Source organism: Pagrus pagrus, assembly GCF_965226575.1.
Source record: "Pagrus pagrus genome assembly, chromosome: 4".
NCBI classification, from domain to species: Eukaryota; Metazoa; Chordata; class Actinopteri; order Spariformes; family Sparidae; genus Pagrus; species Pagrus pagrus.
Genome location: NC_140188.1, coordinates 11,819,204 through 11,835,791, shown reverse-complemented (window position 1 = coordinate 11,835,791; position 16,588 = coordinate 11,819,204). Strand labels below are relative to the sequence as shown.

The following is a 16,588-nucleotide window of genomic DNA, read 5'->3' as shown; positions in this document are numbered from 1 at the left end:
ACAGGTAACTGATGTCATGTATGTAACGCAAAGGATTTCACCCACAATAATGTGAAATGAATATGAAATGTCTTACCGCTTGGATAAAGTTATTCTACAGCATCTTATATAACGATGGATTGGTTTTCATTGGTGTAATTAAAGACTGTTGTGTTAAACACCGTTTCACTTACTTTCAGGGTCATATGTTGTTCATTATAATAAAACTGTGCCCTAAGTCAAACTACATCAGTCCACATCTGGTCACTGCTTCACACATCCCTCGTAGGCTGACATTCTCCACAATTTTGCGGAGTTTGTAGGTACTAGCATGTAGCCACATGCATCCACAACGCTCAGACAACTTACATACATCAGCTGATGCTATATCCTCTTGCCACTTTTCATGCCATGTAATTTAGAACTACATTTGACTGGAAATGCTTGTCAGAAGTATAGAATTGTACTGGTCCTGCCAAAGAAGGTGTGTCTAAAGTAACAGATATGTGTTATTTCTCTAATTCATGTTACAGTCCTGTTTAAGGTGTCGCAACTTGGCCTCTAAGAAAGTCTAAAAACGATCTAACCGGAAGGAAATAAAGATAGTTTTCATTTTACTTTGCTGTTCAGTTCTGATGTGATGTGTTGCAAATTAGCCTCTAAGGAATTCTATTAAGGTGCTAGTAGCAGAAAACCAAATTTCAGTATCTTGATAGCTTCCATACCATAATGTTACCATGTTACCAAAGAATACTACCATCACGTTCGTCCTCTTCATCAACACCATCATCATTTACGAAGACGTTATGGCGACCGGCTGTTTAAGAAACCATGTGAGTGGTTACCAACAAAAGAAAGACTCCTTTGCCCAGTCGAACCGGCTCTGCCCCCAACGCTCATGAGTAGTGCCATCCAGCTGGGTATTGGACCGAGACTGCAAGCTTGCAGTTGAGTGACAGAAAGGCCGCTGGAGACGAAAGCCGCAGCCTGCTGACTCCACAAGACAATGCTTCAAATAAAGTGGGCTTAACCATCCCTCATCATGCTGGATTCACACGTATGAAATATGAGTTGATGTCTTTGTCTTTGATTTTGATTCTTTGAGCTTAGGAGCAATGTGGTTAGGGCTCCGTTAGCATTCAATTATTATCTTAATATTTAAATGCTTTCACCCAACCTGCAATTTCACCATCTGCACATATTTCACTCATAAACTCATTACATTAGTCATTACAGACTCAACTTCTTTCTGTTACCTGTTAATCTTGTCATTTGTTTTTCATTTCATTTATTTACTCTGAACTATTTAGCTAAATAAATATATTTAACCCCATGCCGTTGTCTGTGCAGGTTTGTTTTAATGTGGAGAACCAATGGTAACTGTGTGTAGAAGTCACTACTTAAGTTATGAGATTGAATGAACTGATCTGAAATTGATTAGAATTGATTGATATCGATTCAAGTTAACCTTGTCTGGTCGAATTTGATTAATTTCCTCCAGATTAGTCAAAGAGATAAAAGAACGGAGGTGGTGCGCCGATTCACGAGTGTTTAAATTATCTCAATTGACTAATGAATTACATTTATTAGTAGTGTATCTCCTACACAGTCATGAGTGATAAATTAACAATATTTAACATTGTGGGTCCCAGTGCTGGCCATTGATCCTTAAAAGAAATATATTACTGTAACATGTTGCTTTTGTAATGTGTTATCCCCAACACTGTTGTCTGTTGTCATGCAAAAGTCAGTGCAAAGAAAAATAGATGGGAAGACATAGTGTTCCACCACTTGTTTTGCTATGCTCAAAATTAATCTCAATTTAAAATAATTCCAGGCCCTACTCCTACTCTTGCTTATAGCCCATTGGGTGGTGCTTAAGATTAAACAATGCTGCAAGTCAATAAAAGAGGTTGACAGTAATAAAACTGACTGGGCTCAGAAAAGGGATGAACAGGAGGGAAGTCATGTGGGGATATATAGATATTAAATTGCTCTCGCTCGTGTATTTCATCTTGTTGTATTCCTACATCTCTTCTGTTGTGCCCTTCCCTCTTTATTCCTCCTCCTGCCGGTTACAGGGACGGTTTCATCTAAATGAGATGCACAAGGCTGGAGATGTGGTTCTAGGTGGGATATTTCGGATCCACTTCTTCTCTGTCTTTCCTGACCTGTCTTTTACCTCCGAGCCACAACAGCCTACCTGCCATGGGTGAGTCTCTCAGGGAAGTGGCAAAAGTAAAACACTGGAGAAAATCAATTCCAAGAGTCATATGTATTTCTGTTAATTTTCCTACAGTTGTATCTATTGAATTATTGTAAGTAATTGTTGAAATTCCACTGACATAATTGTTTGTAAAATTTGTACTTGTGCAACGTGTTCATGTTGTCACAGGTATTGTATATTAACTTTTTCAATAGTTAATAGTGGTATTTGTTTTAGTTTTGATGTTGTAGGAGTTAGGAGGGCCCAGACCATGGCCTTTGCTATTGATGAGATCAACAAAAACACTAAGCTGCTACCTAATGTGACTCTGGGATACAGTCTTTACGATAACTGTGTCAAACTAGGAATTGGATTTCGTGCAGGATTATCTGCAGTTAGTGGTCAAGAGGAGCAGTTTATATTAAATGAGACCTGTGCAGGAACCCCTCCAGTCATAGGGATTGTGGGTGATTCTTCCTCTACACGTTCTATTGCAATCTCCTCTGTCTTAGGTTTGTACAGAGTACCTATGGTAAGTTTGCCTTCTATTAATTCAGTGGATCATTTTGTTATGATTTCAAGTTTGATGTCAGTTGTAAACATAGAGTAATCAACTTTTAAAGATTAAAAGAGCCGGAAAAGGCTTTGAATGTTTTCAGGCTGTACAGTCTGTGTCTTTCACAGGTGAGTTATTTTGCCACATGTTCCTGTCTGAGTGACCGACAGAAGTTTCCATCCTTTTTTAGGACGATCCCAAGTGATGCTTTCCAGGTGACCATCCATCAGCAAAATGAAAATGCATAAAAGGATGTGCAGTTAAACATTCATAAGAAAGAACTGCTAACAGAGCAAAAACAGTCATATTTCTTGAAATGCAGTAACTAAATATGATCCAATGTGATCCCTTTGTAGCATGTTTTCCACAAAAAAGACTATTCAACCTGTGCACTAATCTCTTCATTCACTTAGGTGCAGGCTATGATTCAGATACTGAAGCGTTTTGGCTGGAGTTGGGCAGGTCTGCTGGTCAGTGATGATGACTATGGACTCCACGCTGCTCAGTCCTTCCAATCTGACCTGACACACTCTGGTGGAGGTTGTCTTGCCTACTTAGAGGTGTTGCCATGGAACAATGACCCAGATGAACTAAGGAGGATTGTGGATTTGATGAAGAAATCCACAGCTCGTGTGGTCATTGTGTTTGCACATGAGAGTTTCATGATTAACATCATGGAAGAGGTTGGCCTTTAACTACAACCTAGTTGTAGTTATACATCTTAACTTTTTTTTTTTATTTATCAAACTAAAAGATTGAAGTTGCAATAACATATTGGCTTGTGACAAATATATTTATTAGAATAGATTACACTTCTTATTTGCTAAATGCCCTGTTAGCAGGGTTTTAGAGTTTGGTCAGTTACTCAGACAAATTACACAAAACTGTGGTTATGATGATATGCATCACTTTGCTCATAAAATACTGTGTAAAACACAGGATTGCATCTGTGTATGAACACGTAAGACATCACTTGTGTATACTGTGTACAATTCAGAAGACTAGACAGTACTTTAGTGACATGGCATTGTGGAGATATATATTTTATTTGATACACAGGTGGTGAGGCAGAATGTGACAGGTCTGCAGTGGATGGCCAGTGAAGTCTGGACAGCTGCTACTGTCCTCCAGACCCCTGACTTCATGCCGTACCTGGCTGGCACACTGGGCATTGCCATCCGTCGAGGAGAAATACCAGGCTTCAGGGAATTCCTCCTACAAATTTTTCCTGACCTACACCACAACAACAGCTATGGAAATAGCATAGTGAGAACTTTAACAGTGCAATCTGATCTGGCAATTTCAAGAATAATATATAGTCATCATTTATGAGACTGTTTTGAATATATTTCAGGTAAACCAGTTTTGGGAATTCACATTTCAATGTAGATTCACACCACCTCCAGCAGGTTGGGTGGAGGCTGGGGGAGCATTATGCACTGGACAGGAAAAGCTAGAGGATGTGGAGACTGAGTTGTTGGACGTTTCCAATCTCAGGCCAGAGTACAATGTGTACAAGGCTGTGTATGCTCTGGCCTATGCCCTTGATGACATGCTGCAGTGTGAGCCAGGGAGAGGGCCTTTCAGCGGGCATAGCTGTGGCAGTTTGCAAAGACTGGAGCCATGGCAGGTGTGATATCAGTTTCCACTCCATTTGTTATATGACTAAATCACATAGTTTAGTGTTTCTTGCAAAGTGGTACTATTTTAATGTGCCGAACAAATAGTGAGAGGAAATTGCCTACTACTGGGTGATGGCAGTAGTTGGTATTATCAGCTCAGAGATAGGTTCTTGTTTTGATATGTTCATAAGTGTGGTATGGAGTTTGGTAATTGAATACTATCCCATGTTTACCATGATCGCACAGAATTATTTTGTAACCCTCAACAACCTAGTCAACCACGGACAATTACAGTATCTGGGTTGGAAGAAGCAAATACTAGATGCCGACTGTTAGAATAGGTTAGGAAAACATAAAATAAATACAGGAGGGTCAGGCACCCCCAAAATTAACAATAATAATAATAATAATACATTTTATTTAAGGCGCCTTTCAGGGCACTCAAGGTTGCCTTACACAACATATAAACAACGATTTAAAAGAGCAAAGGACACATATAAGTGCAATAAAAAACAAAAATAAAATCAGAAAACTGCAGGGTGGAAGACAAATTAAAGTGAGTATGAGGGTTTGAAGAGGTAGGTTTTTAGACGGGATTTGAAGATGGATGGAGAGTTAATGTTCCTGATGTCGGGGGGGAGGGAGTTCCAGAGGCGGGGGGCAGAGCGGCTGAAGGCTCTGGACCCCATGGTGGACAGACGGGCAGAGGGCACAGTGAGGCTGATGGAGGAGGCTGATCTGATTGCCCGGGAGGGAATGTTGATGTTGAGGAGGTCAGAGAGGTATGGGGGGGCGAGGTTGTGGATGGCCTTGAAAGTGTGAAGCAGGATTTTAAAGTCTATGCGAAATTTGACAGGAAGCCAGTGGAGTTGTTGAAGAACAGGCGTGATATGATTGATGGAAGGAGTTCTGGAGACAATACGAGCAGCTGAATTGTTTGTGGTTGTTGAGGTTTAATCTGTCCTCTTTGGTTTTTCATGTCTCTATGTAGCTAGTGTATTACTTGGAAAGAGTCAACTTCACTACAACATTTGGTGATCAAGTGTCATTTGATGAGAATGGTGATGCCTTAGTAATCTACGATGTCATGAACTGGCTGTGGCTCCCTGATGGAAGAACTGAAGTTCAGAATGTGGGTGAGGTCAAGAGGTCGGCTTCCAAAGGTGAAGAACTCACAATTGATGAAGACAAAATCTTCTGGAACTTTGAATCAAAAAAGGTTATATGTGATTTTTCAGACACACCATAGTTAAGTCATTATAGAAGTGTAAAGTAATGGAGAATAACAGATAATTACTTTTATCCCTGTAGCCACCCCGCTCAGTGTGCAGTGAAAACTGTCCTCCAGGTACCCGCATGGCCAGAAAGAAAGGGGAACCTGTGTGCTGTTTTGACTGCATCCCTTGTTCTGACGGGGAGATCAGCAATGAAACAGGTTGGTTTTTAACTTTAAACATTGCAGTTTTGAGACATAACTTAAACATATAGAGTATCTTAGGTCTGTTCCTTTTCTCATAGATGCCATGGGGTGCACCAGCTGTCCTGAGGACTTCTGGTCCAGCCCCCAGCGTGACCACTGTGTTCCTAAGAAAACAGAGTTTCTCTCCTTCCATGAGCCTCTGGGTATGGGCTTGACAGCTGCCTCCTTGCTGGGCACATGTATGTGTGCTGTTGTCATGGGCATCTTTATTTATCATCGTAGCACACCCATTGTACGTGCCAACAATTCAGAACTGAGTTTCCAGTTACTGCTGTCTCTTAAGTTATGTTTCCTGTGTTCACTGCTGTTTATTGGTCGTCCCCAACTGTGGACATGCCAGCTGAGACATGCAGCATTTGGGATCAGCTTTGTGCTTTGTGTCTCATGTATTCTGGTAAAAACCATGGTGGTTCTGGCTGTGTTCAAGGCCTCCAAGCCAGGAGGGGGAGCTAGCCTGAAGTGGTTTGGTGTTTTGCAGCAGAGAGGAACAGTTATTGTTCTCACTTCTGTTCAGGCAGCAGTCTGCACTGCCTGGATTGTATCTGCCTCCCCAACTCCTCATAAAAACACTCAATACTACAATGATAAGATTGTTTATGAGTGTGCAGTTGGGTCCACAGTTGGTTTTGCTGTGTTACTGGGCTATATTGGCTCATTGGCTTCCCTCAGTTTTCTGATTGCATTCATAGCAAGGAATCTTCCAGATAGTTTCAATGAGGCCAAACTTATTACCTTTAGCATGCTGATCTTCTGTGCTGTGTGGGTGGCCTTTGTCCCTGCTTATATCAGCTCACCAGGCAAATATGCAGATGCAGTGGAGGTATTTGCCATCCTGGCCTCCAGTTTTGGTCTCTTGGTGGCACTGTTTGGACCCAAATGTTACATAATCCTGCTGAGACCAGAGAGGAACACAAAGAAGGCAATCATGGGTCGGGAAGTCCAGGCCTTGTAACTGCAGTTGTCTACATGACATAGAATGAAAACTTTATTATGTTAGTTCACTTACATCACATATGTTCTCTTATGTCACATACGTAATGAACGTAGGCAGCTTATGTCACACAGGTAACTTGTGTCATGTCATAGATTTCACCCACATAAATGTGAAATGAATATGAAATGTGTTACCGCTTGGATAAAGTTTTTCTACAGCAACCCTGAATTACGATGGATGGGTTTTCATTGTCATAGTTAAAGACCGTTGCGCTTAACATAGTCTCACTTTCTTGCAGGGTCATATGTTGTTCACTATGATAAAACCTAAGTCAAACTACATCTGTCCACATCTGGTCACTGCTTCACACATCCCTCGTAGGCTGATGTTCTCCACAATTTTGTGGAGTTTGTAGGTACTCACTTATAGCAACATACATCCACGATGCTCAGACCACTTACATACATCAGCTGATGCTATATCCTCTTGCCACTTTTCATGCCATGTAATTTAGAACTACATTTGATTGGGAATGCTTGTCAGAAGTCTCGAGTTGTACTGGACCTGCCAAAGAAGGTGTGTCTGAAGTAACAGATGTGTTATCTCCCTAATTTATGTTACGGTCCTGTTGTAAGGTGTCACAACTTAGCCTCTAAGAAAGTCTTAAAAGGGTCTAAAAGATAGGAAATAAATATGATTTTCATTTTATATTGCAGCACTGTTCTGTTTTAATGTATGACAAATTCACTTCTAAGAAAGTCTAAAAAGGATCTAACAGGAAGGAAATAAAGATGGTTTTCATTATACTTTGCAGTTCAGTTCTGTTGTGATGTGTTGCAAATTAGCCTCTAAGGAAGTCTATTAAGGTGCTAGTAGCAGAAAATAAAATTGCAGTAACTTGACAACTTCCATACCATAATGTTACTGCATTGTTCACAGTACAGTTATCTTATAACAGTCTGTTGTCTAGCAGTGTTGGGCAAGTTACTTTCAAACTGCAATATATCACATATTACTAGTTACTTTCACTTTTAAGAAATATATCACCTCACAATATTACTGTCTGTAAAGAGTAATATATTACCTTTTCCACTACTGTTTAGTTACTTTCTACAAAATGGTCAAATAACCTGTAAAGAACAATTAAATAACCTAGATCTTTTTAAATAAACAATGGACATGGGATTGGTGTAATATGATCAAAAAATCTTGTACGTGTTTAGACTCTAGCTGCAGTATTCTGAATCATTTGGAGACTTTTAGTGCTCTCACACGGTAGACCTGGAAATAAGGCATTGCAATAATCCAGTCTAGATGAAACAAAGGCATGAATCAGGATGTCTGCATCTGCTGTGGACAGAAAGGACCTAATTTTATCTATGTCGCGCAGCTGGTAAAAAGCAATCTTGGTAATTTATTTGATGTGCTGATCGAAAGAGAGGGTAGAATCAGATGTAACACCAAGATTCTTGATAATTGAACTTTTAGAAATGACACAGTTGTCAAGAGTTACCGTCACCTGATCAAAGTGGTGTCTCTGTTGAGCAGGACCAATGACCAACATCTCAGTTTTATCCGAATTCAGGAGCAGGACGTTTTCTAACATCAATTTCTTCACCGCATACAAGCAGTTCTCTGATTTTGTGATTTGAGAGTTTATCAAATTTGATGGGCGCATACACCTGAGTAGCGTCCGCATCATAGTGGAAATGTACTCCATAACTGTGAATAATTTGGTCAAGAGGTGAAATATATAAAAAGAAGAGCAAAGGGCCAGAACAGAGCCTTGGGGAACTCCATACTTTATATCAATAAATATTAAAGTAGTATTATTATAAGAAACACATTGTGTTCTTTCCGATAGGTAAGACTTTAGCCAAGCGAGAGCCAGGCCAGAGATGCCAAACTGACTTTCAAGTCAGTCTCACAGTCTCACAGTATGCCGTGATCTATGGTATCACATGCAGCGCCAAGATCCAGTAACAGAAGCACAGAGGTAGAGTTTGAGTCCATAGTAAGTAGAATGTCATTAACCACTTTAGTAAGTGCAGGTTCAGTGGAATGACAGTCTGATTGAAAAGGTTCCAGAAGATTAACATGAAGTAGGTAGCCTGAAGTTGGTGGGACACAACTCTTTCCAAGACTTTAGAGAAGAAGGAAAGGGTGGATACTGGTCTATAATTATTTAGATCCTGGGTCAAAAAATTATTTCTTAAGTAGAGGCTTAACCACAGCAGACTTAAAACTAGCAGGCACACCAGTCATAAGTGATAAATTAACAATATGTAACATTGTAGGTCCCAGTGCTGGCCGTAGATCCTTAAAATAAATATATTACTGTAACATGTTGCTTTTGTAACACGTTACCCCGAACACTGTTGTCTGTTGTCATGAAAAAGTCAGTGAAAAGAAAGATAGATGGGAAGACATAGTGTTTCACCACTTGTATTAGTATACTCAAAATCAATCTGAAAATAAAATAATTCCTGGCCCTGCTCCTACTGTTGCTTATAGCCCATTGGGTGGTGCTGAAGATTAAACAATGCTGCAAGTCAATAAAAGAGGTTGACAGCAATAACACTGACTGGGCTCAGGAAAGGGATGAACAGGAGGAAAGTCATGTTTGGATTTTTAGATATTAAATTGCTCTCGCTCATGTATTTCATGTTGTTGTATTCCTACTTCTCTTCTGTTGTGTCCTACCCTCTTTATTCCTCCTCCTGCCAGTTACATGGACACTTCCATCTAAATGAGATGCACAAGGCTGGAGATGTGGTTCTAGGTGGGATATTTCGGATCCACTTCTTCTCTGTCTTTCCTGACCTGTCTTTTACCTCCGAGCCACAACAACCTACTTGCTACGGGTAAGTCTCTCAGGGAAGTGGCAAAAGCAAAAACTGGAGAAAATCAATTCCATGAGTCATATGTATTTCTGTTAATTTTCCTACAGTTGTAAATATTGAATTATTGTCAGTAATTGTTGATATTCAACTGACATGATTGTTTGTAAAATCTGTACTTGTGCAACGTGTTCATGTTGTCACAGTTATTGTATGTTGCATTTTTCAATAGTTAATAGTGGTATTTGCTTTAGTTTTGATATTCTAGGATTTAGGAGGGTCCAGACCATGGCCTTTGCTATTGAAGAGATCAACAAAAACACCAAGCTGCTACCTAATGTGACTCTGGGATACAGTCTTTATGATAACTGTGTCAAACTAGGGATTGCATTTCGTGCAGGATTATCCGCAGTCAGTGGTCAAGAGGAGCAGTTTATATTAGATGAGGCCTGTGCAGGAACCCCTCCAGTCATAGGGATCGTGGGTGATGCTTTTTCAACACATTCTATTGCCATCTCCTCTGTCTTAGGTTTGTACAGAGTACCTATGGTAAGTTTGCCAATTTGCCTAAAAGTTAAAAGAACAGGGAAAGGCTTTGAATGTGTTCAGGAAGTACAGTCTGTATCTTTCACAGGTAAGTCATTCTGCCACATGTTCCTGTCTGAGTGACCGGCAAAAGTTTCCATCCTTCTTTAGGACGATTCCAAGTGATGCTTTCCAGGTGACCATCCATCAACAAAATGAAAATGCATAAAAGGATGTGCACTTAAACATTCACAAGAAATAACGTCGTTATATTCCTTGAAATGCAATAACTAAATAAGATACAAAGTGAAACCTTTTTGGCATGTTTTGAACACAGAAAGATTATTTCAGCCTGTGCACTAATCTCTTTATTCACTTAGGTGCAGGCTATGATTCAGATACTGAAGCATTTTGGCTGGAGTTGGGCAGGTCTGTTGGTCAGTGATGATGACTATGGACTCCACGCTGCTCAATCCTTCCAATCTGACCTGGCACACTCTGGTGGAGGTTGTCTTGCCTACTTACAGGTGTTGTCATGGGGCAATGACCCAGATGAACTAAGGAGGATCGTGGATGTGATGAAGAAATCCACAGCTCGTGTGGTCATTGTGTTTGCACATGACAGTTACATGATTAATCTCATGGAAGAGGTTGGGCTTGTACTGCAACCTAAATTATATCTTGTTTTTTATTTTATTGATCAAATTGAAAGATTTAAGTTGCAATAACAAACGATCAGTTACTCAGACAAATTACACAAAACTGTGGTTATGATGATATGCATCACTTTGCTCATAAAATACTGTGTAAAACACAGGATTGCATCTGTGTATGAACAAGTAAGACATCACTTGTGTATACTGTGTACAATTCAGAAGACTAGACAATACGTTAGTGACATGGCATTATGGAGTTATATATTTTATTTGATACACAGGTGGTGAGGCAGAATGTGACAGGCCTGCAGTGGATGGCCAGTGAAGCCTGGGCAACTACTACTGTCCTCCAGACACCTGACATCATGCCGTACCTTGCTGGCACACTGGGCATTGCCATCCGTCGAGGAGAAATACCAGGCTACAGGGAATTCCTTCTACAAATGCTTCCTGACCTACACCACAACAACAGCTATGGAAATAGTATGGTGAGAGTTTAACTGTGTAATCTGATCTGGTAATTGCAAAAATAATACAATATTCATTTATAAGACTGTTTTGAATATATTTCAGGTAAACCAGTTTTGGGAATTCACATTTCAATGTAGATTCACACCACCTCCAGCAGGTTGGGTGAAGGACGGGGGAGCATTATGCACTGGACAAGAAAACCTAGAGGATGTGGAGACTGAGTTGTTAGACGTTTCCAATCTCAGGCCAGAGTATAATGTGTACAAGGCTGTGTATGCTCTGGCCTATGCCCTTGATGACATGCTGAAGTGTGAGCCAGGAAGAGGGCCTTTCAGCGGGCACAGCTGTGGCAATTTGCAAAGATTGGAGCCATGGCAGGTGTGACATCAGTTTACAATTCATCTGTTATATGACTAAATCATACAGTTTAGTGTTTCTCGCAAAGTGGTACTACTTATTGTAATGTGCCGAACAAATAGTGAGAGGAAAATTATCTACTACTGGGTGATGTCAGTGGTTAATATTATTAGCTCAGTGATAGGTTCTCGTTTTGATATGTTCATTAGTGTAGTATGCAGTTTGATAATTGTATTCTGGGTACCCCCATGTTTACCATGATACCACGGAAATATTTTACCATCACCAACTAGTCAACCACCAAAAGTGAGAGTTTCGGGGTTGGAAATAGCAATTTCTTGAAGCCAAGTGCTAGAATAGGTGAGGAAAAAACAAAATAAATATGGGAGGGTCAGACATCCCATTAATTCCTTTTGGTCTTTGTGGTTGAAATTGTCCTCTCCTGCTTTTCATCTCTTTGTTTAGCTAGTGTATTACCTGGAAAAAGTCAACTTCACTACAATATTTGGTGATCAAGTGTCATTTGATGAGAATGGTGATGCCTTAGCAATCTATGATGTCATGAACTGGTTGTGGCTCCCTGATGGAAGAACTGAAGTTCAGAATGTGGGTGAGGTCAAGAGGTCGGCTTCCAAAGGTGAAGAACTCACAATTGATGAAGACAAAATCTTCTGGAACTTTGAATCAAAACAGGTTATATCCATTTTTTTCAGACACACCATAGTTAACTCATTATAGCAGTGTAAAGTAATGGAGAATAACAGATAATTACTTTTGTCCTTATAGCCACCCCGCTCAGTATGCAGTGAAAGCTGTCCTCCAGGTACCCGCATGGCCAGAAAGAAAGGGGAACCAGTGTGCTGTTTTGACTGCATCCCTTGTTCTGAGGGGGAGATCAGCAATAAAACAGGTTGGTTTTTAACTTTAAACATTGCAGTTTTGAGACATAATATAAACATATAGAGTATCTCATTTCTGTTCCTTTTCTCATAGATGCCATGGGGTGCACCAGCTGTCCTGAGGACTTCTGGTCCAGCCCCCAGCGTGACCACTGTCTTCCTAAGAAAATAGAGTTTCTCTCCTACCATGAGCCTCTGGGTATGGGCTTGACAGCTGCCTCCTTGCTGGGCACATGTATGTGTGCTGTTGTCATGGGCATCTTTATTTATCATCGTAGCACACCCATTGTACGTGCCAACAATTCAGAACTGAGTTTCCAGTTACTGCTGTCTCTTAAGTTATGTTTCCTGTGTTCACTGCTGTTTATCGGTCGTCCCAGACTGTGGACATGCCAGCTGAGACATGCAGCATTTGGGATCAGCTTTGTGCTTTGTGTCTCATGTATTCTGGTAAAAACCATGGTGGTTCTGGCTGTGTTCAAGGCCTCCAAGCCAGGAGGGGGAGCTGGCCTGAAGTGGTTTGGTGTTTTGCAGCAGAGGGGGACAGTTATTGTTCTCACTTCTGTTCAGGCAGCAGTCTGCACTGTCTGGATTGTATCTGCCTCACCAACTCCTCATAAAAACACTCAATACTACAATGATAAGATTGTTTATGAGTGTGCAGTTGGGTCCACAGTTGGTTTTGCTGTGTTACTGGGCTATATTGGCTCATTGGCTTCCCTCAGTTTTCTGATTGCATTTATAGCAAGGAATCTTCCAGATAGTTTCAATGAGGCCAAACTTATTACCTTTAGCATGCTGATCTTCTGTGCTGTGTGGGTGGCCTTTGTCCCTGCTTATATCAGCTCACCAGGCAAATATGCAGATGCAGTGGAGGTATTTGCCATCCTGGCCTCCAGTTTTGGTCTCTTGGTGGCACTGTTTGGACCCAAATGTTACATAATCCTGCTGAGACCAGAGAGGAACACAAAGAAGGCAATCATGGGTCGGCAAGTCTAGGCCTAGTAACTGCACTTGTCTTCATGACATAGAATGAAAACTTTATTATGTTAGTTCACTTAAATCACATATGTTCTCTTATGTCACATATGTAATGAACGTAGGTAGCTTATGTCACACAGGTAACTTATGTCATGTACGTTACGCAAAGGATTTCACCCACATAAATGTGAAATGAATATGAATTGTCTTACCGCTTGGATAAAGTTATTCTACAGCATCCTGAATTACGATGGATGGGTTTTCATTGGTGTAGTTAAAGACTGTTGTGTTTAACATAGTCTCACTTTCTTGCAGGGTCATATGTTGTTCATTATGATAAAACTGTGCCCTAAGTCAAACTAGATCAGTCCACATCTGGTCACTGCTTCACACATCCCTCGTAGGCTGATGTTCTCCACAATTTTGTGGAGTTTGTAGGTACTCACTTATAGCAACATACAGCCACGATGCTCAGACCACTTACATACATCAGCTGATGCTATATCCTCTTGCCACTTTTCATGCCATGTAATTTAGAACTACATTTGATTGGGAATGCTTGTCAGAAGTCTCGAGTTGTACTGGACCTGCCAAAGAAGGTGTGTCTGAAGTAACAGATGTGTTATCTCCCTGATTTATGTTACGGTCCTGTTGTAAGGTGTCACAACTTAGCCTCTAAGAAAGTCTTAAAAGGGTCTAAAAGATAGGAAATAAATATGATTTTCATTTTATATTGCAGCACTGTTCTGTTTTAATGTATGACAAATTCACTTCTAGGAAAGTCTAAAAAGGATCTAACGGGAAGGAAATAAAGATGGTTTTCATTATACTTTGCAGTTCAGTTCTGTTGTGATGTGTTGCAAATTAGCCTCTAAGGAAGTCTATTAAGGTACTAGTAGCAGAAAATAAAATTGCAGTATCTTGACAGCTTCCATACCATAATGTTACTGCATTGTTCACAGTACAGTTATCTTATAACAGTCTGTTGTCTAGCAGTGTTGGGCAAGTTACTTTCAAACTGCAATATATCACATATTACTAGTTACTTTCACTTTTAAGAAATATATTACCTCACAATATTACTGTCTGTATAGAGTAATATGTTACCTTTTCCACTACTGTTTAGTTACTTTCTACAAAATGGTCAAATCACCTGTAAAGAACAATTAAATAACCTAGATCTTTTTAAATAAACAATGGACATGGGGGATGAGCAGGCAGAAAAATGATCAAAGTCTGATATATAATGAGATAGGACTAAATATTTTTAATTGTAGGCTTAGTCATATGAAACTAAATAGACCTATACCTTCTATAATGTAGGCTTGAATGACATGACAAGAGGGCAGGCCATACAAGATAATTTGCAGTCAAAAAGAAGACATCAGAATGAAGAGGCATCACATTTTACAGAAATACAGATATAAGGAGAGAGTAAAACAGAGGAGAGCAATGATCCAGCAGAGCTCAGGTTATGACAATCCAGATTTGTCAATATGTGTGGCGGCAGGAACCAGGAGAGATAGATGTTTCCAGGGGCCCGTGGTCCATCAGCAGCACCTTAAAGTCTGATCTGACATGAATTGGGAGCCAATGCAGTGTGGCTTGGATTGGTGTAATATGATCAAAAAATCTTGTACGTGTTTAGACTCTAGCTGCAGCATTCTGAATCATTTGAAGACTTTTAGTGCTCTCACACGGTAGACCTGGAAATAAGGCATTGCAATAATCCAGTCTAGATGAAACAAAGGCATGAATCAGGATGTCTGCATTTGCTGTGGACAGAAAGGACCTAATTTTAGCTATGTTGCGCAGCTGGTAAAAAGCAATCTTGGTAATTTATTTGATGTGCTGATCGAAAGAGAGGGTAGAATCAGATGTAACACCAAGATTCTTGATAATTGAACTTTGAGAAATGACACAGTTGTCAAGAGTTACCGTCACCTGATCAAAGTGGTGTCTCTGTTGAGCAGGACCAATGACCAACATCTCAGTTTTATCCAAATTCAGGAGCAGGACGTTTTCTAACATCCATTTCTTCACCGCATACAAGCAGTTCTCTGATTTTGTGATTTGAGCGTTTTTATCAGCTTTGATGGGCACATACACCTGAGTATTGTCAGCATCATAGTGGAAATGTACTCCATAACTGTGAATAATTTGGTCAAGAGGTGAAATATATAAAAAGAAGAGCAAAGGGCCAGAACAGAGCCTCGGGGAACTCCATACTTTATATCAATAAATATTAAAGTAGTATTATTATAAGAAACACATTGTGTTCTTTCCGATAGGTAAGACTTTAGCCAAGCGAGAGCCAGGCCAGAGATGCCAAACTGACTTTCAAGTCAGTCTCACAGTCTCACAGTATGCCGTGATCTATGGTATCACATGCAGCGCCAAGATCCAGTAACAGAAGCACAGAGGTAGAGTTTGAGTCCACAGTAAGTAGAATGTCATTAACCACTTTAGTAAGTGCAGTTTCGGTGGAATGACAGGCTGATTGAAAAGGTTCCAGAAGATTATTATGAAGTAGGTAGCCTGAAAGTTGGTGGGACACAACTCTTTCCAAGACTTCAGAGAAGAAGGGAAGGTTGGATACTGGTCTATAATTATTTAAAGATCCTGGGTCAACATGTGGTTTCTTAAGTAAAGTGTTAACCACAGCAGACTTAAAACTAGCAGGCACACCAGTCATAAGTGATAAATTAACAATATGTAACATTGTGGATCCCAGTGCTGGCCATAGATCCTTAAAAGAGATATATTACTGTAACATGTTGCTTTTGTAACACGTAACCCCCAACACTGTTGTCTGTCATGAAAAAGTCAGTGAAAAGAAAAATAGATGGGAAGACATAGTGTTTCACCACTTGTCTTAGTATGCTCAAAATCAATCTGAAAATAAAATAATTCCTGGCCCGGCTCCTACTGCTGCTTATAGCCCATTGGGTGGTGCTGAAGATTAAACAATGCTGCAAGTCAATAAAAGAGGTTGACAGCAATAACACTGACTGGGCTCAGAAAAGGGATGAACAGGAGGAAAGTCATGTGGGGATTTTTAGATATAAAATTGCTCTCGCTC

At 40.2% G+C, this 16,588-nt stretch overlaps 2 protein-coding genes across 2 annotated transcripts; both read left to right on the top strand.

Annotated features, from left to right (window-relative positions):
* Positions 1-1,946: 1,946 nt before the first annotated feature.
* LOC311255785 (extracellular calcium-sensing receptor-like) lies at positions 1,947-6,795 on the top strand (the record flags this gene model as incomplete). Its single annotated transcript, XM_084350435.1, has 9 exons — positions 1,947-2,191; positions 2,423-2,717; positions 2,870-2,956; positions 3,155-3,424; positions 3,801-4,007; positions 4,096-4,371; positions 5,355-5,582; positions 5,675-5,798; positions 5,882-6,795. 9 exons carry the CDS (start codon positions 1,947-1,949, stop codon positions 6,793-6,795), a joined length of 2,646 nt encoding a protein of 881 aa, XP_084206561.1.
* A 1,933-nt stretch (positions 6,796-8,728) lies between these two features.
* LOC311255784 (extracellular calcium-sensing receptor-like) lies at positions 8,729-13,524 on the top strand (the record flags this gene model as incomplete). The annotated part of the gene is made up of 10 exons (XM_084350434.1): positions 8,729-8,791; positions 9,505-9,641; positions 9,872-10,166; positions 10,252-10,338; positions 10,523-10,792; positions 11,080-11,286; positions 11,372-11,647; positions 12,092-12,319; positions 12,413-12,536; positions 12,620-13,524. 10 exons carry the CDS (start codon positions 8,729-8,731, stop codon positions 13,522-13,524), a joined length of 2,592 nt encoding a protein of 863 aa, XP_084206560.1.
* Between the last annotated feature and the right edge of the window lie 3,064 nt (positions 13,525-16,588).